General features: G+C 26.1%; 2 protein-coding genes across 3 annotated transcripts in view; one reads left to right on the forward strand and one right to left on the reverse strand.

Annotated features, from left to right (window-relative positions):
- The window catches only part of LOC129618738 (uncharacterized), an 85,792-nt gene that overhangs the window by 23,287 nt on the left and 35,297 nt on the right, over positions 1-27,208 (forward strand). The window lies entirely within an intron of this gene.
- LOC129618892 (craniofacial development protein 2-like) lies at positions 8,889-10,910 on the reverse strand. The gene is made up of 3 exons (XM_055533919.1): positions 9,850-10,910; positions 9,352-9,711; positions 8,889-9,168 (listed from the first exon to the last, which is right to left on the reverse strand). The coding sequence occupies exons 1-3, from the start codon at positions 10,908-10,910 to the stop codon at positions 8,889-8,891; spliced, it is 1,701 nt and encodes a 566-aa protein (XP_055389894.1).

A 27,208-nucleotide genomic window follows, 5' to 3' on the forward strand; every position in this document is an offset into this window, starting at 1 on the left:
TTTTTTGTCAATAATAATTTAATAAATGCGCACTTTGAGAATAATACCGCAATATCTCAAAATTGTTAATTTTTAACTAGACATGCAGTTGAAAGCATAAAATATTTCTCTAAATTTTGCCCCAAATATGTCACGTAACAATATATCAAAAATTACTGCTTTTATTTAAAATTTTCTGAGCTCAGTTCTCAGCCTTTTCTAAGAGTGTGCTTTTTGTTAAATTCAAAATCGCGATATTTTGCGATGTCACCCAAATTCAAAAAATATTTTAATTAATACTGCGACATATTGAAATAGTTAACTGTTTTCTCAAATCAGTTGCAGCAACATTGAGATTTAAGCCGCAGCAATTCAAAATAATGCAGTCTAAGATTAATTAAATTAAAAGTATTCAATAAAAAAAAAATATTCTGTTATTAAATAAAGACCGTAATATTTCGTTTTACTTTCTTTATTTTATATAATTTTAAAAATAATACCAGTATAAAACAAATGTTTCGGTCTTCAATGTCCCATACAAAAATTACGTAACTTTGAACTCAATTTACTCGAAACTATAAATTTAGAGATGTTGCGGTGTGATTCTCCAGGTTCGATTGGTATGGAAAATAAAAATCAAAGTGTACTTGTAAAATGAAAATATTTTATGTTTTAAGAGAAATTTATTTCCTGTGCTACTTAAAATTAAAATAGTAACATTACATAATAGAGAACATGGGAGAGTGTAGACCTTAAAAGTTCTTTTGTAAAATTTTACAAATTGAGATTGGCAGTTTTCTTAATATTATTATTGAAATTTTTCATAAATTTTTATTTAATTTTTGAAAAATTATTATAGAAGAATTATGATTTTTTAATTGATTGAAGTTAATTATCACAAATGTTTGTGTTAGACATGGAAACAGCAACTTAAAATTTCACTATGGCAAAATAATCGTTCGATTGCGGCAAACAAAATATTTAAATATTTTTGAATCAAATAATTCTATAGCATAAACCTATATTTTTTCACCTATATTACTGCAGACTGAAATCATATGGTACAGTATTTTTTTGGTTATGGTCTGTTGCGATCTCAATAAACAGATCTCCGATTTTTTGTTACCTAATTTTAATTGTAGCAATATTTTGTATTTGCAAAAAATATATATATACATAGATAGGTCATTTTTCATTTCAAAACATGAAATGAACAGGAATTCGAATAGAATTTTGGATAAAAACCAATTTTTCACAAACAAAAATTTTTATTCAAAGATTAATATTATTTTCAAGGTTTTCCAAAAAGGACAAGAATCCCTTTCAAATAATTCGAATTTAATAACAGAATTTTGGAGACGTGAACACATAATGACAACATATAATTACAATCGAAAATGGTTTAAAATTTCCAAACTGCACGAAATTAAAATTACAATTTCGTAAAGGCAAATAAAAATAAATTATAAAATAAAATATTTTATTTATTACATTTTCACTGCACTATATCAAAACTAAGTGAAAATTACTGAATCATAAAGAATCTCCTACTCCTGACGTATTTTTTAATTGCAACCAAATAAATTGCTTTTTCGACTTTTATTTACTTTGTTCGATTTGTCTTTAGTTGGACCTTATAATATTTGTTTTTAATTTTGGCAACGACTTATACATTTATTTAAATTAAATTTAAATTTGTAAAATTGCAGTTGTGGGTTATATTTTCCATATAGAAATGATTTTTAGGTCTTTATAATTTATTTATTTAGGTTTTTATAATTTATGTAAATAGTTTGTATGAATTATTGATGGAGTTTATAACAAAAACTATTATTTTCATGAAAATTAGGTAAAATTGAGAAATAATTTTAATTTCAGTGTCATATGAGGAATAATTATTGCAGGAAATCTAAATACATGGCAAGTCTAACTAACGTGGAATTGATTAAACCAATTTTGTTTTTTAGCCATTCACACATTTGGAATATTGAATTTTATTTTTATCATGAAAAATAGTCTTAGGACCAGTGGACTTTTTAATTATTAAAATTGAAATAGTTTTACTGCAGTATCTCTTTATATTCCTTATATAACCTAATAACTAATAGGAAGTAGGAAATAATTGCTATAAAATTTCCTTTATAGATTTGCATCAAATTTTCTTTTACAGTTCTGAGAACAAATCATATAACCGTTTTTATGGATTTACTGGTCAAATGTTTAAATAATTTCAATGCTTTGTCAGTTTGAATTCTATACGTATGGTATTTTTTTGATTACTCCGGATAACTGAGCAATTTTGTATGAATTTCTCATTAATTGCGTAAAGCTTTTACTTAATATCTTTCACATATTTTCTAAGATTTAATTTTCGAACTTTTTGTGAAAATTTCTTCATTCATTAGAATATTATAAAACCTTTTATATATGTATAAGCTTTTCACAATAATGTATTCACTTTTCTTATATATTTGCATATTAAGTTGTAATTTGCATAAATTTCTTATAACCATATGGCACTATACATAGAAATCGACTTTATAGTTATATTGCATTTTATTTGTGTTGTGGTATAACATAACAATTGAAATTTTTCAATTATAAGAAAATAATTATTATTTTAGGGATTTAAAAGAGGATGAAAAAGGATTTTGAGGTTTTATACTTAAACTACTTCATACATATTTAAGTAAATGAATTTGATTTCTTATATCTCCATTAGTACTGAAGTTTTATTTTTTAAAACTTTTATTAAATATATTTATTTTGTAAGCCGAAGAGAACATATTAAATTTCTATTGTATAAAACACAATAGAAACTAGTTTATAAATAATTTAAAATGCTTGTAAAATATGTTTTCAGTAAAATTGATCAAGATAGTAAGATTACGCAAATTTTTCTGCTTTGACTTTAAAAAATATTCAAATGTTAATTATAACTATTAAAAAGTCATATTGGTTGCATAATAAAATATTTTTCCTATATCATTCACATAGGTGCACCAATAAGTATGCAATTTTTTGAAATTTTAAATTGCTAATCTATCTAAATTTGTAATCGAGTATTGAGTTATCTTGAGATCTACGAAGTCGTTTTTATATTAAAAAACACTTCCATTTCACCTATATATTTTAGTATCAAGTTAATTCGTTTTTCACATCTGTAATTTTTACGTAGAATGTTAATAAGAATTAAAATATTCCAAACACTTAGCATCAATATTTTGTTAATTAAATTTCTATTATGGAAAAGAATTTTTTAAGTAAAATTCATTGAGTCCATTAAAAAGCTGTACAGTAAAATATACTGGCTAGGTCACTGCAGTTAATACCATAAATAATTTCTTTGGTTTTGGAGTTGCTTTAATAAAAAACTGAGATTGAAATTTTAATATTAAAATGTATATTTAGCTAGCTAATCAAAAAACTTCCGAAAAAGTTTTAGAAAATTTAACAAATTTTGGAAAATAAATAAAATTATTACCAAATTTAACATTCTATATAATTTTAGATTTATTATAAATTTTTAGTGCATATTCAAAGTTTTTTTTTTCTTGGGTTTTTTTGGGAGAAATTTGAAATGCGTGAAAAATTAAATTCCATGAAGTTTTTACTATTTTTTTTTTCAAAACTAAGTTTCTCACACCCAAACGGGTGAAAGTTTTTTTTTCGTTTTTTCAAAATGAAATATTTTATAAAACTTTATAAAACTAAAATATAATTCATAAGTTTTTGTTGGAAACCTCAAATCTAAATTTTAATTTTGTTAGTGCAAAAGAATGAGAATTGAAAAAAGTTGTACAAAGTTTTTTTTTATTATCCGAATTATGAGTAAAATTATCGAAGTCTTAAAAACTTACTTCGTTTCCACTAATATTTTTGCATCTAAAATTGGAGAATTATAGCTAGAATTAGAATGTATTAGAACTAGAATGATAGAAATGTATTAGTAATGATTTCAAATGCATTCTGAGTTCATTTTTGTGTACCTAATTAATATTTAATGAAAAATCTAGTGAATTATAATGAAAAAATTAATAAATAGTTTGAATTTTTTGACTGCTGTGTTAAAGCTATGGTTAAAAAAATTGATTATTTATACTCTTCTAAATTAAAGAAGATTTCCACTGGTTTTTAGGTCATATGATAATTAGTATAATACTGAAGCATGTAAAATTCAAATTATGAGCCTTGCGCAGCCTAATAATTGATTCACTAGTTAGTTTAAAAAATGTGTTAGGTTACAAGATTATTCAAGAAATTTTCTTTGCATTACTCTTTAAATATTTAGCAACAACATTAAAACAATTTAAGTGTTTAAATTATTAAATGAAAATATAGATTCTAAAAATATATTACAAAGAACGCAGAGTTGTAGTACAAGTAAAAAATTTATTAAAAAAATTTCAAATGTTATACTAAATTGTAAAATAAAGGATTCGGTATAAAAGATTTCAGTTTATGAGAAAAAGCAAAATATAAAAAAAAATTTAGAACGAATTTAAAGAAATTTTACTTTAAAGAAAAATAAAAGTTAATTAATCGATTAAATTCAAATTAAAAATTATTTTTTTAAAGCAGATTGCAGGTGAATTTATTGAAACAAAGTAATTTTCTTAAGGATAATATTATTTAGTAAAATTACACTAAATTGAGTTTTGATCAAAGTATACCATGCATTAAAGAATTTCTTAAGTTTTTCAAAAGAATTGCTATGTCATTTATTTAAATTAAAATTTGAATGTTGTATAATTTTATGTTTTCTAAAGAATTACGAAGAATAACAATAAAATAAACTCACGTAGAAAGTTAAATTAACCAGACGTTTAAAGTATATAGATGAATAGTTGTAGACAATGCAAAGATGCATTTAGAATTTTAAAAAATCATTGCAACTTATTCTTTTGGAAAATGTGTTTGTTAATTCTTAATAAGCGTGGATGTGAAATGTAAATTCTTAAATTCATATCAAAGTTTCTTGCAGCTTTTTCGCTCGAATCTATTTGGTCTCTCTTATATAATGCATTTTAAATGTGGATGACAGTACATACTTATAAAGATTAAGTTACTTGATAAGGTTGAATAAAGAGAATATTTCATGCGGTATTTCAAAAAAAATTTACAAACAATTTGTATTCAAAGTATCTTACTACTTTGAATTTTTATTGGGATCGTATTGTAAATACAATCAAAAAGTGTTTATTTAATAAATAACTTACCAAAGTGTTGTGTATTACAATTTACAATGCGGGTTTTAGGTATGTGTTTTATATGTAAAATGAAATTTTTTTAGAAAAGAAGTTCAATAACTCAATTACAATAGATTAAAACAATATTCTGAATTTATTTTAACTAGAAGTTTGACTTATACAATGTTTCTAAAAAGTATACCTTAGCTTTTTAATATTGCCATTTGAGATATTTATAGAATGAAACGGAATTAAATAGGACGAAAGGACCTCTAACTCAATTTAGTTGAAAAGCAAGGCATTGAAATATGGAAATTCTCCATTCTTTTTCAAAAAAATTTTTGACTCTATTTAAGTTTTTCCCTGATAGTTAAAACATATCGAAAAAAACTCACCTTTAAAAAAATTTAGCGAAATTTTCTTTTTATAAAATTTATTTGGAAAAATCATTGAGATTTTGTAAGAAAATCCAATAAGAGGATTTTAAAAATCAAAAAAAAAAAATTAAGTATTATAAGAAAAATATTAACGCAAATTGTATAATATCCGCGTTTTAGTTTTTCGTAATAAGCAATTATGGCTCTGTACTGTAAATTTAATTAAGTCTATGTAACCAGTAGTCCTTCTTGTTTAAAAGAATAAGTGATTTTCTATTTAACATTTCATTGGCATTAAGTGTGCCAAATTTTACAATATTTGCAATACAGAATGTATAATTTCTAGGTTAAGTTACACAATTATTAGAATTTTATGTTCTCATTTTGAAATTTGAAAAATTTTCTTTCTGTTTTTCTGCAATACAATATCCTATTTTGCATAAAATAAAATCTACAATATTTTATAGGTTACAAAGCACATTTTTCAATCTGCTGGTTAAAAATTCTTAAAAGCAAATTGCAAAATACAATAAATGTCCTGCCATAAAATATTTCAAAAAATTCCATTTCATAGCATTGTAAATTTTTATTTCAAGTGTAAAATAAATTTATTGTCTCGTGTATATTTGGGTTATATGTTTGTATAGGTATGCAAATATTTCTATAAAATAGAGAAAATATGTGTGGAATGAAAAGAAAAATTGTGGAGTCTAAAAGACTGAATTATACATGCAAGTTTATTACCCTTTCAATAAATTTTTATTTTTAAATACAAAAATTGTGCGAAAAAAATCAAATTTGTAATGTGAAAAGGAAGAACGTTAAAAAGAAAGGAAACTATGAAGGACATTTAAAAATTTTTTTGAATAAAGATAAAAAATTTTTATATTGTTTTTATTTTATCGGAATTTTTATATTGGAAAATTTCGTAGTATAAAATTAAAAATTTTTTGTAACATTGAAAACCGAGGGGAGAGAAAGTTATTTAAGTCATTTTGATTTATTTTTTCTTCTCTCATTTACTGGAAATCACTAAAGTATTTAATTTTATGGAAAACGGAGAGAAAGAGAGCGGGAATAAAAAGAAGTGTGTAATATCAAGGAAAAAGTGAATATTTTATTGGCATTTTAATTATGGCTAGTTTGCGGAAAAGAAATTGTCCAATAAATACTTTTTATGAAAATTGTTATTCAATAACACATAAAAACCTATTAAGACAAAAATTAAGTGCGACAATATAAAAAAATTGCTGGCAATAATAAATTTTATTGTTTCCCATTTGTTATTTGATATGTTTTAATTTAATTGAAAAAAATAATGTGAATTAAAAGTTTATTATATGAATACGCAATTGGATTTTAATGAATCAATAAGAGGAATAACCATTCAATGGTCTTAGTTTACAGAGAAAAATATTAAGAATGAATTTGTGTTCCATACAACAAAGTTGGTAGTTCTACCGCATGTAGACTAACAATATTATGTATAAGAAAAACATATATATTCGAAAATTGACGAGAAGCTAACGAATTTGAGCTTTCTTCCTGCTTATTTTATAATTTCATCTGCATATAACATTGATATTTTTAAATGCATCAGCAATATGAGTATATCAGGGAAACGAGTATGCCTGGGCTGTACCAGAGAACCGGCAAAAACGTCCCGTAACGCCTTGCTTTACTTATATCCCACAATAATATAAGTAAAAAACTCTTACATACTTGTATATCTGATTATAACAGGCCAATATTTAATTTCCAAAGTCACGGATGATTGAAATATTTGATATTTGATACTTACTTATAACATTGTTGTAGTGAGTTCCCAGAAGCTACTCGATATTCCTATAATCGTCCTTCTTCGAAAGACTTCACAAACACCCATTAAATAATTAAATAAATTTAATTTTCTTAATTACTCTATTATACGACTCTGAATTGTTTTTTGTTACGCTGAATTTTAATTTCATTCTTATTCTTTCATAAAGAAAATTTAATTTTAAAAATTTATGAGAATAATAATCTTTTGAATTTCAGAAATATAAAAGCAATTAAAATTTGTGCATTATGCGTGAATAATGAATTTCAATGAACTTTTAAAACAATAATGAATGTGAACATTTCCATAAAATATAATTAATTTCGTCTATACTTATTTGTTTCTCTTATAATTTCACTCACATTTAATCAGTTTATAAAATATGGAACTTGAATGAGTTTATTTGAATTCTGAAATTTAAGTTATTTAAGTATTTAAAATACAAAATAATTTATTTGTTTTATTTGTAAAGAGAAATTTCACATAATTCGTTTAAATAGATAAAATATTATATTATATTTATGCACATACATATAAAAATGTTTATCTTTTGAAAAGGATTATTTCAATTCGTTTCTTTTTTCTTTTTTTCTTTCTTCTGGCGCTACATCTCGTGGTGAGATTTGGCCTTCCTTACAATTTGCCTCCATTCTGCTCTATTTTCTGCCTCTCTCTTCCAGTCGCGAACCCCTAGTGTTCGCAAATCACTTTCTATGCCGTCTATCCACCTAGCTCGTGGCCTGCCCCTTCCTCTACTTAACAGTGGCTTATATTCGAAGGTTCGTTTTTGTTTGCGGTCTTCAGGCATCCGTGCTAAGTGGCCAGCCCATCTTAATCTTTGGGACTTGATGTGTTTTACAATATTTTCGCCATGTATTGATTGATTCAATTCTTCGTTCGTACGCAGAAGGTATGTTCCATCTTCAAGTCGTTTGGGACCAAAAATCTTTCTTAATATTTTTCGTTCGAAGATTTTTAAGTTACTTTCATCACCCTGAGTCAGAGACCATGCCTCGCACCCATAAGTCACTATAGGTCTGATGGTCGTTTTGTATAAAATGGTTTTTAAGTTTCTTGATAATAGTCGAGACTGAAATAGTTTCTTATTTGCGTAATAACTTCTATTGCCATTTTGAATATTTTCATTTATGCAGGCGTGCATACTATTATCATTAAATATCGTTGCACCCAAATACCTAAAATGCGTAACTCCTTCGAAGTTATATTCTCCTATGGTAATGTTTTGTGGTGCTCTTCTTCTTTCATCTCGACTCATTCTCAAATACTTTGTTTTTTCTTCGTTAACCAAAAGACCTACCTCGAGTGCCATCTCATCTTATCCATCTCGTTCGATAACTCTTTGAGACAATGCATACGTCATCTGCGTATGCTATTATTTGGTACGGCCTCGTGAATATGTGGCCCCCATTTTCTAGCGTTCCAATAGCGTGTTGCAAAACCATATTAAATATTAAGGTTGATAAAGCATCACCCTGCCTAACTCCAGCTTTGACTGCAAATTCTTTAGACGTCTGGCCTTGTATCAATACAGAAGTTTTGGAGTAACGTCATTTGTATTAGTTTGTGGGGTATACCGCGTCCAATTAATGCCTCACGTATCTTGCTTCGCTTTACTGAATCAAAAGCCCGCTGAAAATCTATACATAGGATATGTAGATCCATGTTATATTCGTAACATTTCTCCATTGTTTGCTTCAAAAGGAATATTTGATCTACAGTAGAGCGGTTTTTCCTAAATCCACATTGGTATTCACCAATGATTACCTCACTGAATGGCTTTAATCTATTGTATATGATGTTAGACAATATCTTGTATAAAGAATCCAGCAACATGACACCCCTGTAATTGCTACACAAGGTTCTATCCCCCTTTTTATGTATGGGAACAAGAAGCCCCAGTGTCCAGTCGTCAGGCATCCTTTCATTGCACCATATATTGCAGATCAGAGTGTGTATATTATTTAACAATATCTCCCCACCACCTCTGACCAGCTCAATCGTTATGCCGCTCTTTCCCGGAGCCTTATTATTTTTCAGCTTATCTACAGCTTCCCTTAACTCGTCAATCGTTGGCATGTCTATAACTGGGTCCAGAGGTACATTATCGTATACGTTTTCTTCATCTGCACTGTAACCTTCATTAAGTGTTTTCTGGAAATACTCGACCCATCTATCCATAACTTTGCTTTCTTCAACTATAAGATTACCTTCTGAATCTTTGCAGACATTAAGTTTCGCTTGGTAACCTTTAGTCTGGTACTTGGTTCTTCTATAAACTTCCCTAGTGTTGCCTTCTAAGTGTGCTTCTTGAATTTTTTCTACTTGTCTTTTCATCATTAATTTCTTTTTCTTTCGACATAGTTTAGTAGCATATTTCCTCTTTTGATTATAGTTTTCGTGGTTTGATCTTGAGTTTCTATTTAACATTTTTTGTCTCGCATCATTTTTAATTTTAATGGCTAACTTGCATTCGTTATCAAACCAATCTATGTTTCGTTCGATCGACTTCCTTCCTACTACTTCGTTAGCAACTGTGTTAAGGGTATTTTCAATTCGTTTCCACTCTTCATTTACCGATTCATTTTCTTGAGCGTTGTTATTGGCATTAAGTATCTCGTTCACCCGGGATTGAAACCGTTCTCGAATTTCGGGGGTTTTTAATTTTTCGGTGTCCCATTTGATTCTCTTAATGCCCCTTTCTTTGGCAACATTAGCAATTCTTTGTCTAAGAACCAGTTTCACAAGAAAGTGATCGCTGTCACAGTTTGCTCCTCTACATGATCTAACGTTCAATATGGAGGAAGCTCTTCTCGAGGAGATCAATACGTGATCAATTTGATTAACTACCTGTGAACCCGGAACCCTCCATGTTCCCTTATATATATCCTTTCTCTCGAAACAAGTACTTTTGACTTTTAATGCAGCTTCACTGGCTAATTGACACAGGCGCAAACCATTCGCGCTCGTGTTGTCATGTAAAGAATGTTTCCCAGCAACTTCCAGCACAAATTCTTCCTTTCCAACTTTCGCATTAAAATCGCCCAAGAGTATGAGAGTGTCATACGATCCTGCCTTTTCACACAATGTACTTAGGTTATCATAAAAAATATCTTTTTCTTGTTCTTCGGAATCTTCTGTTGGTGCATACGCACATATAACTGTAATATTGCAGAATTTCCCTTTAAGTCTCAACGTGCACAGCCTGCTATCAACGGGTGTAAATCCTAATATGTTATTTCTTAATTTTTTGTTTATGATAAACCCTGTACCGTACATTCCTCTTCTATTCTCGTCACCACTATAGTATACTATATATTCCTGTTTATTAATTTTTCCATATCCTTTCCATCTGGTTTCTTGTATAGCTAATATATCTATTTTATATCGCAACATTTCATATGCTACTTCTTGCATTTTTCCAGATTGTAACATTGTTCTTATATTCCAAGTACCTAAATTTAAATCATTGTCCTTTAAACGTTTCCTAGTTCTTATACCATTATTTCCATCCAATATCCGAGGCATTTGTAAAGATTGCATAACACAGTTAGTTTTTTGTAGTGTCCGGGTGTTAACCGTACGACTAACCCCCAACCTGGAGGACCGGGTCATTTGATTTCGGAGTTTTCGTCTCCTAGCCTTTGAGAAACCAATCTCCTGACGTGCAAGGCAGCACCACCGGCAGTTGCTTCGTGATTTTTTCCTGCATGAAGGAGTCTAGATAGCTATGCTACCAGGCCTTCCCTACAGGTCAAAATCCTACTCCCTGCACGCTCTACCTATTAGCCCAGTATATTGGTTACCAGGAGGGACCACGAGGAGGTTGGTAGAATGCGGTTTACCCCCCCTTCAATTCGTTTAAAATGGAATAAATAATTAACATATTAAATACGGAGTTTCTTAAATACATTGTAAGTATTGTTAGTATATTTTAAATAAAACTTTAAATATATGAACTTAATAATTGCATATTATATAACAGTATAACACATGTACGTAATTGCGAAATTAAGATAAATTAAAGGAGAAAGTAAGAAATAATTCTTAGAATTATTAAGACTGGAACGCATTTTCTCTTAGAAATGATTTATATGCGATAATGTAGAGGTGCCTTTGTTCATTATAATGTCCATAAATTTTCTTTTATACAAGACTTTAAACATAACATAGACTTTATAGCTCTATTAACTTTGATTACAATCATTTTGTATACCACATTATTATGTACCAAAAGGTGTCATATATTGTTTACGTTTCTGGATATTTTCAAAAAATTTTTGAAAAAAAAATTGCTTACTTCTTTCTCTGCATACTTGTCTGTCCGTATTTTACTATTTTCGTCTGTCGTTCTGCTCGTATGTCTGTTTGAATTTAACATTCGGATATATCTTAATTTTACTGCAATACGTTTACTACCCATCAACCAAAGAATCGCTTCTTTGACTGATTTGTAAATTAAACATTCTGATCTTTTTACTGCGATAGTTTACTAACCATCAACCAAAGAATCGCTTCGGATATATCTTAATAAAATGTCTATATTCTTTAAAGTGAAAAGATAAAATTTTGTAGACGAGTAGTTTCTTTTACACCTGCAACTAGGGTGAATTTTAAAATTAACAGTCTGAAGATGTCGATAGATATTTAATTTCTTTAACAAAAATTTCTCTTTAATTTTTAAAAATTTCCCTTCTGTACAAACAAAATTTTAATGTTGGTCTCATTCTTGTTTGAAAATCCGAATTCCAGACTCAAGTTCATAAAGGAAATTTGCTACTATGGAAATCATTGGGTTTGAACCGACTTATTATTTTATATTTTGTGCTATTTATCATATAAAGTAGAATATTAAATCAACGCTTCTTCATTGCTACAAAAATATTTGTTATTTTCTTAAATTATATGTTAAATTTAAGAATGAAAAATTTTATTTTCTCTTACTTAAATTTGAAAGTACGAGTATCTATGACGTTGTACATCTCAAATAATTTTCTTTATTATAAATTCATAAGCATGCATACGCAGTCTGAGAAACTTATATGAAGGTTAATATTTTTCTCTTCCATATTATTATTTTATCGCGACATGATGAAATTTTTGCATATATTTTCGAAAATTGTATTGTATTGTGTAAGAAGGCAAGCGTGAATAAATAATAAGACAGGAGTCTTTCTTTTTGAAATATTATCAGGAAATGTTATAAAAAACATGTATGACAAAATGAGATTTAAAAAGGAAATGGAAGATGGTTATACAATGTGAATTTTAAAAGGAAAATAGAAAATGTGCACGGGAATATTTTTGTTGCGCGTTTGAAATGTTATTATTCTTTGTATAAGATGCTTTCAAGTTGACTGTGGGAAAGATAATGTTATTATTTGAGAAAATATAAAATAAGAATCATATTTTTATAATTCATATGGTTCCAAAGGAATATTAAGATATTATGATTTTGAAAGAACTTTTGTTAAAAAGTAAGAAGCGAACTTTGGTTCGTATTGCACCAGCTACTTTTTACTTTTTTTTTAACTATAATTAATCAAAAACTTATAATCGAAGCATTAGGGCGCTGATGTATTTCATTTTAGAAGAGACGCCATTTTCGAAGTAAAATTGTGTGATCTACTATGTTTAAAAAATCTGATACGGGAAAATGCGGGAAAATTTATTATAGTTACGTTATTTAATAAAAATTGCAATTATTGTGAAGAGTTTATGCAATCTTATAAGTTTCCTACTCAATATCTTAAAAATTTTTTAAATATGAATTTAGTGACCTACTTCTAGTTCAATAAAATTTTCAAAATATTCTCAAAGTTTTGAGTTCCTACCTATATTAAGTTTATTAAATGATTTCTTTTTCGAAACTTCTTCAATTTTTAATATAAATATTTTTATAAATTCATCTGTATACTCTTATACATTATTGTCGCAGTAATCAAATAAATGTTTCTTAATAGTAAGAATATTCGTCCTTGTTATTATCTATATAAATTCTATATACACACAATTTATACACATTTTGTATGTAAAATGAAATTTCCAATCTATTTTTGTATTACATCGAAAGACTTATTATGTGTTACATATATACAATATTGTTATACAGTGTGTTCTTATTTTACATAATATTCTTTTAGCAAATTTTAATATTGAATGTTGAAAAGAGTTAACATTCACTTGAAAATTCACATGTTTAAGTTATTTTTATCGTATATTTTTTCATTGTCATTTTTAATTTTGTTGAAAATGGAAGAAGACGAAGAAATGAATTTATTGAAATGGAATTAATTTTTAAAGGATAAAATTGTTATTTAATATTAATGTTACAATAATAATTGAATATAACATTTATAGAAAATTGTTTTTTATTATATAAAGAGAATAAAAATAATAGCTACGTATGTAAGAGAAAATTTTATTTTAATTTAATGAATGCAAATATAATATTCAAAGCGCACATGTACATACACAATATGGCATGGTGAATAGGAATGAATTTAAAGTATTCAAAATAAATTCTATTATGTTAAGGTTATAAAAATAGGAGGTTCAAATTATCATTTGAAATATATGTAAGAATTTTTCTAATTTTAATAATTTTTATTTACAAATATATAAGGGAATTCGTAGAATTTTTCTTTTAATGTCCAATTGAAAATGGAATTTTGAAATTATAAACAGAGTGCGAAATGTTATACATTGGTTGAAATATTGAGCTTTCAACGGTAAACATGTATTACACTTATTATGCATACCAGCATTCTCTTTCTATTTTGGTTTCTTTCTGTATTAGTTTCTATCGTTAATGGATTAAGAATTAAGATTAAGAATAATATTTGATTTTTCGATATTGGAATTACTTTATTGTAGAGCTACTTCTTATTGAATAAATAGGCGAAAATTTGCTTTACTGTAAAATAAATTAAATTTTACAAAATACTGTAAAAATCACTTTTGACTCAATTTGGGCAAATAAAGCCTTGAATAAATTAAATTCGCTTTAATATGATTTAAAATTGATTTTAATTAAAATATACTCATACTTTGAAATAAAAAAACAAATTAGTTATAAGTACGGTAATGATTTCATCTGCAGAGCGTCTCATGCAAGTTACACTTACTCGCTAGGCGGCAATTAGTAAGCATAATTTATATTAACAAATCTGTTAATATAAAAATTAGCATTATAGCCAGGCGTGTGTGTAGGGAGATGATTTTATCCAAAAGGATTTTCAGCGTATATAGATAATAAAATAAAAAAAAATTAGGACATTATATCAATTCGATGTACGGTGAATCTATTCCTAAACTATATTTCAGAAATAAAAAAACAATCCATATTTTTAATGTTTTTAATATTATGAATTCTGAATTTATATTATAAAGTCTTCTATAGATAATTAGTTGTGTGTGCTTGCGTTGCTGCAAGGTTTGCAAAATTATCTATTCGCAAAACTTTTTACCGTGTCATAATTTTCTTGAGCTCTAACCACCCTTTGTTTCAAGTGTCTAGCCATTCTAGAAGTTCAAATGACAACCACATGCTTTCAAAATTGACAATTTATGATTTATCTTGTTTTGTTCTGTAGAATTCTATTCAATTTATTCCGACACATAATTCTCATATTTTATCAACTTTTATACATATTTCAAAATATGATAATAAAAATTATTTGCATTTTCTCTTTAATTTGCAAATTTTTAAATATTAAATAATAATATTATAAATGAATTCTGCATAAATCATAACCTATATAAAAATGTCAAAAATTCTTAGTAACAATATTTTCTGTGTTGGTTATATATAAAAAATATTTAATTTAAAATCATTAAAGAATAAAATCTGTAATAACCAGAATTTATATTATCTTCAACATAGTTTGAATTTTATATAACAAAGGCGTATGCATTCATAAAATAATCGTAAATATTTGCATATGTGTAACCAAATATACTCATTGTGTACTTTATTTTATTATTTGTAATAATTTTAATATTACTTTGTTATTTGTTTGCAAAAGAATTTTATGAAACATGAAAAAATATTTGCATAATATACGATAAATTTATAAATATTATTATTAAATTAAAATGTATGTATGTACCTATGTGTGTAACCGATATACAAACAATACAACGAAGGCAGTTTGCTTAATAATATTGTACATAAAAAATGCTACTGTGAAAATATTTTAATAAAAAATTATTATGAAAATATTATGCTCTAGCTTCATCCTACAAAATACATACTTTCATGTTTAAATTATTAATGTTAATTGCTTTGTATATTATAACAATATTTTCTCAATTTGATGCATCACAAAAGGTCGATGTTATTTGAATTTTTAGTAATCTATGTACAAGGATTCTATAATTTTTATACCCGTACGAACGTATGTTCGAAGGGTATACTAAATTTGCCTTACCGTTTGTAACGCTAAGAAATAACGGTGTTAGATATAGACTCAAGTGTATGTTTTTGATCAGCGTCAAATTCTGAGTTGATTTAGCTTTGTCTGTCCGTCCGTCCGTCCGTCCGTCCGTCCGTCCGTCCGTCCGTCCGTCCGTCCGTCCGTCCGTCCGTCCGTCCGTCCGTCCGTCCGTCCGTCCGAACGATAACTCAAAAACTAATTGAGCTAAGTTCACCAAATTTTCACAAATGATTTATTGCAGTAAGTGCCAGAACCCTATTTAAATTGGACGTGATCGGGGTACCGGTTCGGGTAGCTGCCATACAACTTCAAAATTTATTGGGCTATATCTCAGAAACTATAAAAGCTATGGTATTGAAATTTCATACAAACGAATATATTAGTAGGGCCAATGTGTCTCATAAAAATCATTGAAATTACTTGGCTCCTTCTGGTACCTGCCATACAACTTCAAAAGTTATTTGATTATATTTCAGAAACTATTAAAGCTATGGTATTGAAATTTTGCACAAACGAATATATTAGTAGGGCCAATGTGTCTCATAAAAATCGTTGAAATTACTTGGCTCCTTCTGGTACCTGCCATACAACTTCAAAAGTTATTTGGCTTTATCTCAGAAACTATAAAAGCTGTGATATTGAGATTTCACACAAGTGAATATATTAGTAGGGCCGATGTGCTTGATAAAATTCGCTAAAATTTCTTGGCTCTTTCTGGTACCTGCCATACAACTTCAATAGTAGTTTGGCACAACCTGTATTTTGAAAAACACATAGTACTGAAATTTTGCATAAATTAATATAGTAATACGGCAATTTAAAGTCATAGTCTGCCCCAAAGTTAGTTATGGCACATTAGTTATTCGCACATAGGATAACGAATTCGTACGGGTATCACAGAGTTGACAAGGTCAACTCTATTTTTTTCTCGTTAAATATAATTTTCTATACAATTTTATTAAAATTACAATAAAAGAATTTTGTAAATCAAAAATTTATTATCAAGAAATAAAAAATAAAGGATGTAGTTGTATATTCTCCCTCTATATACTATTCTCTCTACAACTATATTTTAGAATGTGGTTAAGAATCGTAAAGGTTATAACATTTTTGTTTTGAAATAAATTTCAATTGAAAATCTTAATGAACCATTCATTATAAATTATTCGAACAATATTATTGTTATAAAAAAAAATCAAAATTTGTCGAAAAATTAAAAAATTTTATGGTTTTATTTTTATTTTCAAGTATTTCTTGAACCATATGGCAACATGTTTCTCAACCACAATATTAAATATTTTTATATATTTACATATAAGATATTCTTTCGTTCTTGGTTTTATGGTAATAAAATTAAAATTTTTTGAAATTAAATTTATAATATTCAAGTTGGTTAAATTCTGATTTTAATAATACCTAAGTCATTAAATCTTTCAAAATGATTTTCAGATTTTTCGGTGCACTTAATACACTTACATATGTTTTGTATTATACTAGCGGGCAGGAACGGGTTTGACTTGTTCGGTGCTCTAAGCAATTTCCAAAAAGTGCGCCTCCGCTCGCAAAACAGTGAACAACATGCAATAAACGTTGATCATTGAATATAATAAATCACATTTTTGTAATTTTTTAACACTGAATCCAACATAAATTCTAGTTCAGGTTTCATGTTATCAAGTTAATTTCACTGTAAATAGAAAGAAAATTTTTTTAGAAAACACAGAATGAAAAAATTGGAAAATTAATTTTTTTTAAAAAGTCTTCGATGACGTCCATTACAAATGCTTACTTTGCGTATATAATATAGATTCGGCGCGGCTTAGGTTATTGCGTGTATTGTATAAATTTGGCGCTGCTTAGGTTACTGGTTGAAGAAATATTATTTGTATTATGTGGTATAATCGACTTTTATTTCAATAAAAACTCATCATCATAATTTTCTACAATATTATCCGGGATAACATTCGATGATATTCCACTTACGTTGAGTACTTATTATTATTGCTAAATTAGGTTTAAATTTTAAAAAAATTTCCTTAAATTTTATATAAGCAGAATTTGATTAATTGAAAATATTCCAATATATTATATTAAAGATGTGGCCGGGGAAGGTAAAATTTTATTCAAAATATATGCGTGACAAGCTATAATTAGATAATTATAATGAGAACTATACAAGTTAAGTAGTTAAGGGAACACAATGCGATGGCATTGAGACTGTGTCTCCTATACAAAATATTTAATAATACAAGTCTCCTGTACCGAGAATTTAAATTATCAAGATAATTACATTTTCATTAAAAATTGGAACTTTTAGCATTAAAGATTTTAAACTGTGGCGTATAAAAAATTGATTTTCAAAGCTGATGACTTACAAATAAAATTTCATAATTCAGAAAAACTTTTACAATTTTAATATTTCATATTAAAAATTTATATTATAAAAGATTTTAGAAATTTACATTATGTACGTAAAGTTTTAATTAAAAAAATTCAACTTTTTTTTCATTTAATAATGTTATTAAATTTTTTTAATCTCTTTAGTATAAAATTAATTTTTCTATTGAATTTGTTGAAGTTTTCAGAAAATTGTTTACATTTCAATTTATAAATTGTGACAAAATTAATTGAAATTTAGGATTTAGAGTGTAATGAATATCTTGACTTAAGAGAATGCATGTAACAACACAAATACATACATGTATTTACATGTATACTTGTATATTATCAAAATACTATGTCATTTTCCTATATACAAGGTGATTCAAAGGTATACAACACATTATAACATTGGTTAGAGGGTCGAAAATGGGTAAAACTTTTGTTCCGGATTGGGTGCAAAATTTAAGGACTTCCGAGTTTCGGCTTGATTCTGTATTTTATGTGCCTTCGGAATACCAAGCATTCGAACTTTAGCCAAAATCAAATTTTTCCATTGTTTTATTTTTTAAGAAATTTTTTTAAAGAGTTTATCCAGCTGCATACGCTTTAATTTAGGTCCACAAACATTAAAAATTTTTTAATGGTACAGAAAATTTAGCACAATAAGCGTTTCTATTTAAAGCTCCAATTTTGCATTATTTTTAATTTTTATTAATTTTAAGCGAAAATAAGTGAAAACGAAAAAACAGCTGACTTTTTTAAGAGCCCTTATTTTTTTATAAAATCTGAATTTTAATGTGTTTACTGAAATGTAACAAATAATAATAAAATTGAAACAAATTGAAATTTTATATAAACTTTTATAAAAAATTGATTTAAAAAAATTTGAAATTTTTGAAAAGAGAAACTAGAATTTTGTATTACGATAAACAAAAAAAAAAATCTAGTAATCAAAAAATTTTTTTCGAAATTTTTCTTGGTAAAAAAAAAATGATAGGTTTTTTATTTTTGCCAATTTTTGTAAGAAATGGTACCTATATGGTTTGAAATTTTTAAATGCATTTTTCTCAGATTGGGTGCAATTTAAAAATTTGAAAAAAATATTTTCGAAATCTAGACACCATTTAGCATCTGAAATTATTAAAATTATCAAGACGGAGCAAATTTTTAAAGGCACGCCGTATTAATTTTGATATTAAATTTAATAGATAAAAATTTTCTTTAAAGGAAAATTTAATTTTTTACACAAAATGGAGTTTGTTAATGATATGGAATTAACACTATGAAGCTAATAAATAATTTAATGGGATTAATAAATTTCAAACATATTTCTATAAAAACTAAATTGGAATACGGTTGATGCAAGTAAAGAGGTGTTCCAATAAAGCAATTAATTTAAAATATGCGATTGAATAGAAATAGATTTGAAAGAAGAAAAACATACATTTTTGACGAGCCAGGTGAATTTCATAGGAGAATTTGGTGTTTGTTTTGAGAAATTTGTAAATTTTTTGAATAAGGAATATTAAATTTAATTTTAGTTTTATCAACATCTACTTTAATTTTAATTGAATTTGTAGCTCATTATATTTGTGATTTTTGTGATATATCTTCTGTATCATAAAAAATTTTTAATGTTTGAGGACTTAAATTAAAATTTAAGTAGCTGGAAAAAATTCTATAAACAAAAATCTCAAAGATTTAATAAATTTCTTACGAAATTATTCTAGTTAGAAAAAACTGAAAAAATAAAACAAGGGAAAAATTTCATTATGTCTAAAGTTCGAATACTTAGTATTCCGAAAGTACATAAAATACATAATCAAATAATATGTTAATTTAAAGACGTTTCCTGGGCGTTTTAGAAACTGTTTGTTTGAAGTCCCTATCTTTTTCGGGACGGAAGTTATAATTAAAAAAACTTGGATAAGTAAAAATTTCGTGAAAATTCGGTAAAATCCCTATATCTCGGAAACCCTTGAGATTTCGCACCTAGTCCGGGACAAAAGTTTTACCCATTTTCAACCATCTAGCCAATGGTATATGTTGTTGTATACCTTTCTGAATCACCCTATATATATAATATTTAGTAATGAAAATATGAAAATATATAGAAAGTTTTCTCTTTTATTTTTTGTTTTATTTACATAAAAACATTTACTGTTCCTAAATATTTGTAGATTTTTAATTATGCACTTATATTGATATAGAAAATTTTTATTTATGTTACGCTGTATATGCATATTAATGTAAATTTTTAATATAACATTATTTTAAGTCGAAATATTTTTTACTTTTATTATACAGAAATTTCGGAAACTCATTAAAAACTGAATGAAAATTACTATGAAAAAAAAATATAATTTACTTTTTAATGGATTCATTTCTATGTGCAAAATAAAAAAAAAAAATATCATGTATAAATATATGAAAAGAATTTATAATGGAAAATTATATTTTTGTATAGACGGTAAAAGAATACATAGTTGATACAAGCATAATAATATTATAATACATATATTTATGAATATATTAAGAATGTGCATTTTGCAGACAAATTTTAATATGTATGAAAAATTATTTACCCGGCCTATTTACACAGTGTAGTATGAAGTTGAAACACTATATAATAGGAAGAAAAATTTCACAGTCTTTAATGGAATTTTAATGATTTAAGAAAATTTTTCTAAATAATTCTTTAAATAATGAAAGTAAAAATAATGTTTATATATAAATAAAAATAAATAATGAAAGTAATGTTTATATATAATGTGCAATAGATTACTGAAAAATTTTAGCTATGTTTGAAGTTTATGATTTAAAAAGAAGGTTTATATCTGTTTTTACTTGGAACTTTTTTTTAGACAAAATAATTGAAGGATTTTTTTTAATTTTATATTTTGATTCTGTTGTTAAATTAACAAAAAACCGGAAAATAATCAAATGAAATCCACAAAATTGAATATATGTTTCAGTGTTGGACAACAGTACTAAATTAATTGTCAATACTAATTTCTAACAAAGACCTAAATTTACATTGTACGAAGAACAATGTTAATAAAAATTTAATTAAAAGTTTAAAGTACTTTTTCCCTATTATGTGCAAATCCTTCGTCGAAATTACGAAAATAAATTAATAGGACTCTCTTAATATTATTTAGAAAATATGCGTTGCACGTCGTGCATATACTGACCACATTAAATTTCTTTTAATTAGAGTTGAAGAAATTTCCGGTGAAAAAAATACAATATAGAAAATAATGCAAGGACAAGGATTTTTGTTTTGAATATTTTAATTATATTGTTTTAATTACAAAATTGCACTGCAAAATATTTAAAACAGCCTTGAAATTGCTTGCGCATAAGAATATAATATTCTAAAATTCTAAAGGTTTGAAATAATATTTGTGAATTTAATTTTTTTTCGGAAACTCGTTAATTAACTTGAAGTGTTATTAATAAATTCATAAAAAAGAATCCACGATTTAGACTTTTGTTCCGAAGTTTCATAAATATTATGGTAAATTTTTAATAACCTTGAAATATAATTCGTAATAATAAGCCGCTAGTTAGTAATTATTACAGTGTAATTCATGTAAAAATTTCTATATTTTCATATTTTCAGCACAGTTATAACAAAATAAAAAAAAAATGTTTATAACTTAAACAATTCACCTTCAACTCTTTTCTAAAAATGATTAGTCGGTCAAAACGTGAAGGTCGTATACAATTGATTACCACAAGCTTTTGCATAAATTTTGATAACCAAGCGCAGTTAAGATAAGGATCCCGTTGAAATTAGTTCGTGTATATCTTCCTTTTAAAAGGGTACCTGAAGAAGTCTGAATCGACTTTATACAGAAACGGTTACGATTTAAATTTCAAATTTAAATCGGAACATAAATAAAATTTTATTTAAATTTTACAATCACGAATCATTTATTTCGTTAAAACACAAATATTTTATTCTTATAATGCTTCTAACGATTTAAATTCTTCTCCTAAATATATGCTATAAGAGGACATCATTTTAAGAGAATAATGCAAAAATTGGTGTATAATACTCGTATGTATATGTAATGACTAGTGACATAATGCAAGTTACATGTAACTTTTAATCTAAACAATTCGCACAATTTTTATTTTGACAAATTAACATATTATGCATATGCTCTTAACATGCGTCTTTAGATTTTACATACATTATTACATAAAATTATTACTTTATATTACACATATTTTGTTGTTAAATAAATATGAAATATTGACAATTGACATCATTATGTTAAAATTATTATTGAAGGAAAATTTCCCTTTCCCAGTTATTGTCTCCAATTTTCTTGTTTATCATTGTTGTACCTCGTAATCGATTTGTAAATTCTAGTCATGTACAAAGTTTTTGCAGTTATTCTCGATAAATAATTAAAATTAAATAATATTAAATATTTGTAAAATGAAATTCTTACTAATTTCGAAATTTCCTAGGTTTTGTTTTTGCATTCTAATTATTTGTTGTCAGATTAAAAATGAAAATAAACTGTAGATTTTGTGTTCATTTTAATTTTATTGGAAAATCTACCCTATTATTGGATTATATTAAAGCATTTCAGAGTAATTTTTTAATATTTTAAGACTGCTCTAACAGAAAATGAGGGAAAAAGAAAATATAAATGAAAATAAAAATGAGTTTCAAACAAAGAACGGAATATACCGTTTTAGATAAAAAAAAAGAATGAATTTTTTATGTTTCATATAGCAAGTGTTGAAATATAAGAGCGCATTTTGTTTTAGATCCTTTTTTATTTATTTGTAAATATGTAATGTGGACAGAAATTAAATATGCAAATCATGATTGTGTTGTTAACTTTTTTAATATTAAAAAGACATCAACAACACTTTTCCTTTGCTTTTTTGTTGTGCTTCATTTGTTGAGACTTTGAAATTCTTTTTTTGTATCCTTTTTATTTTACTTGATATGTATAAATTATTAAATAGCTAGTAAATATATGAGTAAGAATAATACATATACACAAACCTTTGCCTATACTAATTTTTTGTTATTTTTTAACAAACTTTTTCTGCTATCTAACTGTCTATTGAATTTCTTAGTATTACATTCGTGTTTAAAGAAAACATAAAAATTGCATATTTTTCGGGGTTCATAGAAAACGCTTTAAAAAATGTAAAATTAAATATTTTATGAATTTCCGTCATTTTCCTTTTTTGAAAATCTTTCTGACTGGAACTTTAAAAATTTTCTATTGTTTGTAAAATTTCAATGACCTTTTTGGGGGTTTAGTTTAGGCATAAATTTTTTTAATCGATTCCTAGTTGTACAAAATAATATTATTATGTAAGTATGTATAGGTGGCCTTGTAATATATTCAATTTTAAAGCTTCTAAATCAATTTTTTGTTGAACATGGAAAATATTTGAAAACTTTATTTTTTAAATAGTCAAGTAAGTAGCATCGCATTACATGATTTATTAAAGTAAAGGTTCGTTTAATAAAAATAGTCTGGTTGATGACAGATGGTTACAGAAAGCTTGGAATAAACCATCTTGTGTTAATGCCATAATACTAAAACTTGATACTAACGATAATGGAAAAGGTGAATAATATGCTACAAACTTTATGGCATATTTTAAATAAATTTTATTTTTTAGCTTAAGTTTATAAGAATTTTAATCGAAGCCTTTGTTACATAAGTCTATATTATTTGTTAAGTTGAAAGTTAAATTCTAGCTAAATGAAGAAATTTTATGTTATATAAATTAAATATTATAAATTTAATAAAATTTTAAGCTATGTTTTTTGTTTTTGAATAAATATGTACCATAAAATTTTATTGAGTTCTCTGTGATTTAAGTTTTAACATTAAAAATTTAACTGCTGTTTCGTCTGAGATTATTAAAATATTGTCATGTATATTTTACTAATGTTTTATTTTATGAGAAAAGTTAGATAGTTTAAGCAATTATTTTAATGTCGTATAACACGTTATACATAGGGCCAATTAAATCAGGAGTGAACAGAATTTGTTCAAAAAACTCTAGGATATAAGAAAAAAATTTTTTATAAATCGAATATTTTATTAAAATTTTGAATTTGATTTCGGAGTTTACCATCTTATACGAGTATAATTAATGTATATACGTAGCCTCCTTTATAATTATGATTCAAGTAAGTTATACAAAAGAGATCTTGTACTGTCCAAAAGAATAATTTATTACAAAACTAATTTTTGCAATATAAAATTAAAATAAATTTATTTGAGTTGAGTTTGATTGTTAGATTTAGAAGCAATACGTACACCCTTTTATTTCATAAGTAAGTATTTGAATAATTTTAATGGTTCATCTGTAACAAGCCATCGGTAACATTAAAACTTCTTAGAATATTATTAGAAATAAAATGATTCCGTCGAATTCGGTACATAAACTTTATAATATATATGAATATATTTGAATATTTTTATCATAAATTTGTTTTTATTATAAATTATACAAAAAGGATATAAAAATGTTAACAAGATTAAGAAATGTTATTTTAAAGATTAATTCGCAGGCAGTGTATATCACTTAATGGACGTGTCGTTTAAATTTGAATTTTTTTTTTTGATTTTGCTTAACACTGTTTCTTTCTTGTTTTAATTTATAGTATTTAAGGGATTTGCAGGCTTACAAGATTTTAAGTATCGCTTTTTTTTAATATTCTGTTCGCTATAACCTAATTTTTTTCGTATGAAATCTTTGATTGTTATACACATTCATAATATCTATATAATTGTCTTATATATATCTATATTTAAAAAATTCTAAGATAAAGTGAGATAAAGAAATTTGTTAAAATTATTTTTGTATTCAAGTGGATTTAATTCATTAGTATTCAAGTATGTGTTTATATGCTATAACCTTTTGTTTAGATAATTCAGTGGCTTCAAGCACAAACGACTTAAGTCTGTTTTAGTGATTTCGAGATAAATGCATTTTAAACTTTAAATTAAATTTTGAAAAAAGTTATGAAGTTTTTTGAACCAATTTTTTTTTTGATTGAAAGATAATTAAAAAAGGAAGCGATTAACTCATAATCTGAAGTAAAACAACTAATAGTATTCTCTTAATTATGAAAAAAGAGAGATAGGCGGTTATACAAAATTTATAAAAAGTACTTTGCAAAGCATAACTCGACTTAGGCGATTTGTGAAAAATTACTTTTGCATTTTCGTCAAACTTAAGTCGACTTAAGCTGTTGTTGCAAAACTGAAAATATGGTTTAAGGTGACTTAAGTTATATTGAAAAGGGAAGAAATATGTGTATTATTTCTAAAATATATGATTTATCACTTTTTTTTCAAATCATTGTCATAAAAAACATAAATTGAGGTAAAAAATGAATAAACTTTAAGTAAAAATTATTTCTAAAAGTTTAAAAATAATTTTTTCATTAAATTTAAGAAAGGTGGCAGTATCTTTTATTCTCTCTCGGATTCTCCAACTAAATATGGATGAGTATCTGCTAAATATCCAGTCTTAATCGTTTTGTAAAATTTGTAAACCAACAGATTAAAAAATTGCATCAAGTACTCTAAGTTTTTCTTTTCTTCTTCAATTTGGAGCATGTCTTGAAAATCTAACTAGTTAACACTTCGTCTTAAAATATAAAAAATCTTTGTATAAACTGTTCTTGTAAAATATTTTTAGAAGTCAATTTTTTGAAATCTGTGGTACGACTCTTTCCACTTAAGAGAATTTCAAAAAGTAATTCAATTACAAAAAGGCTTCATTGTGCAACGGATCTGACAAAGTTGTTACATTATTGTAAGAATGAGCACATAAGGTAATCTCTAAAATGAGTTTATGAGTTTGGTGTTTGTTATTTTATTTATGTATTATAGTCCATATGACTTTCTTACTTGTTAATAATGATACTAAATGCGAATTAATTAAAATTTTTAAATTAAAAACAAAATGAAATCGAGTGTGAGTCATTACAACTACTGTAATGAAAAGTCAAATTTGATAGTTAACTCGAACTCGTATAGAAAATAATAATTCGATACTTGTCAAAATTAAATCTTGGAGACGTATTATTAACGTATAGAAAATGGTTTGTTCGTCAGTTTTTCTCCAAGTTCTGCCGTAAAAAGTATATAGATTTCCGTAAAAAGTTGTGGCAAAGTAAATTGGTTCAGAATTTGCTCTCCTTTCATAGAGTATGTAAGTATTTGATTATCAAATAAACAAAAAATATTGTAAGTTTGCACGACATTTTTATTTTAGCTGTCAGCATTTACTTTTCAACTAAGACTCCATACAAATTGACCACGAGTCAGTTTCGAGCGTTCATGTACTTGAGTGCATTGAGGAAGCCCGGTCGCGAAAGATTAAGCGAATTTTTCTAACCGTTCGGCAAATTGTAAAAGGATTTTTCTTAAAAGAATAAAAGTAGAAAGCCTTTCATATTTTTTTTATCTCTACAGATATGTTCACATGCTCAATAGGACTCGAAAACTTGCTTTTGAATGTTGTCAATTTTAAAATCAGGATCATTAATACAGTCACCACGATCAAAGTCAATTGCGGTTTTCAAAACTGTATTAACTTCGGTTTTCAAAGTAAGATCTGTTGATACTTGTTTATTTACTATAGAACCAGTTTCGCTAATTTCTATGCTTAAAAACACTTTGAATCCGTTATTGTTTCAAATATATTGCAATACATCTAATATCCACCACAATCATTTCAGCTCGCCTAGCAAGTTCCAAAATTTTTAACGTACATTGATTAAACGTGGATAAAGTTTATATTGGATAATTTTTATATTATTTAACAATTTCCAACATAAGCACATTTAAAAACAATAATAAATAACTGTCTTTGTAAAAAATACTTCCTTCGAAATAACAAAAATATAATAAATATTTGAAAATCGAAGAAATTTAATCTCACGGAAATGAGTAATAAAAAGTATAACAAAATATTGTTATTCCCAGATGTACCAGT

This window comes from Condylostylus longicornis, unplaced genomic scaffold (genome assembly GCF_029603195.1).
Source record: "Condylostylus longicornis isolate FDR11 unplaced genomic scaffold, ASM2960319v2 ptg000010l, whole genome shotgun sequence".
Lineage (NCBI taxonomy): Eukaryota > Metazoa > Arthropoda > Insecta > Diptera > Dolichopodidae > Condylostylus > Condylostylus longicornis.

Excerpts from the sequence above, each read along its gene's own strand:
- LOC129618892 (XM_055533919.1), bottom strand. The coding sequence starts at position 10,910 with ATGCCTCGGATATTGGATGGAAATAATGGTATAAGAACTAGGAAACGT. Across the intron at positions 9,712-9,849 it reads TGGTTTGATAACGAATGCAA|ACAAGTAGAAAAAATTCAAG; the intron begins GTTAGCCATTAA and ends AATGATGAAAAG. Across the intron at positions 9,169-9,351 it reads AGAGGTGGTGGGGAGATATT|ATTAAAGCCATTCAGTGAGG; the intron begins GTTAAATAATAT and ends CATATACAATAG.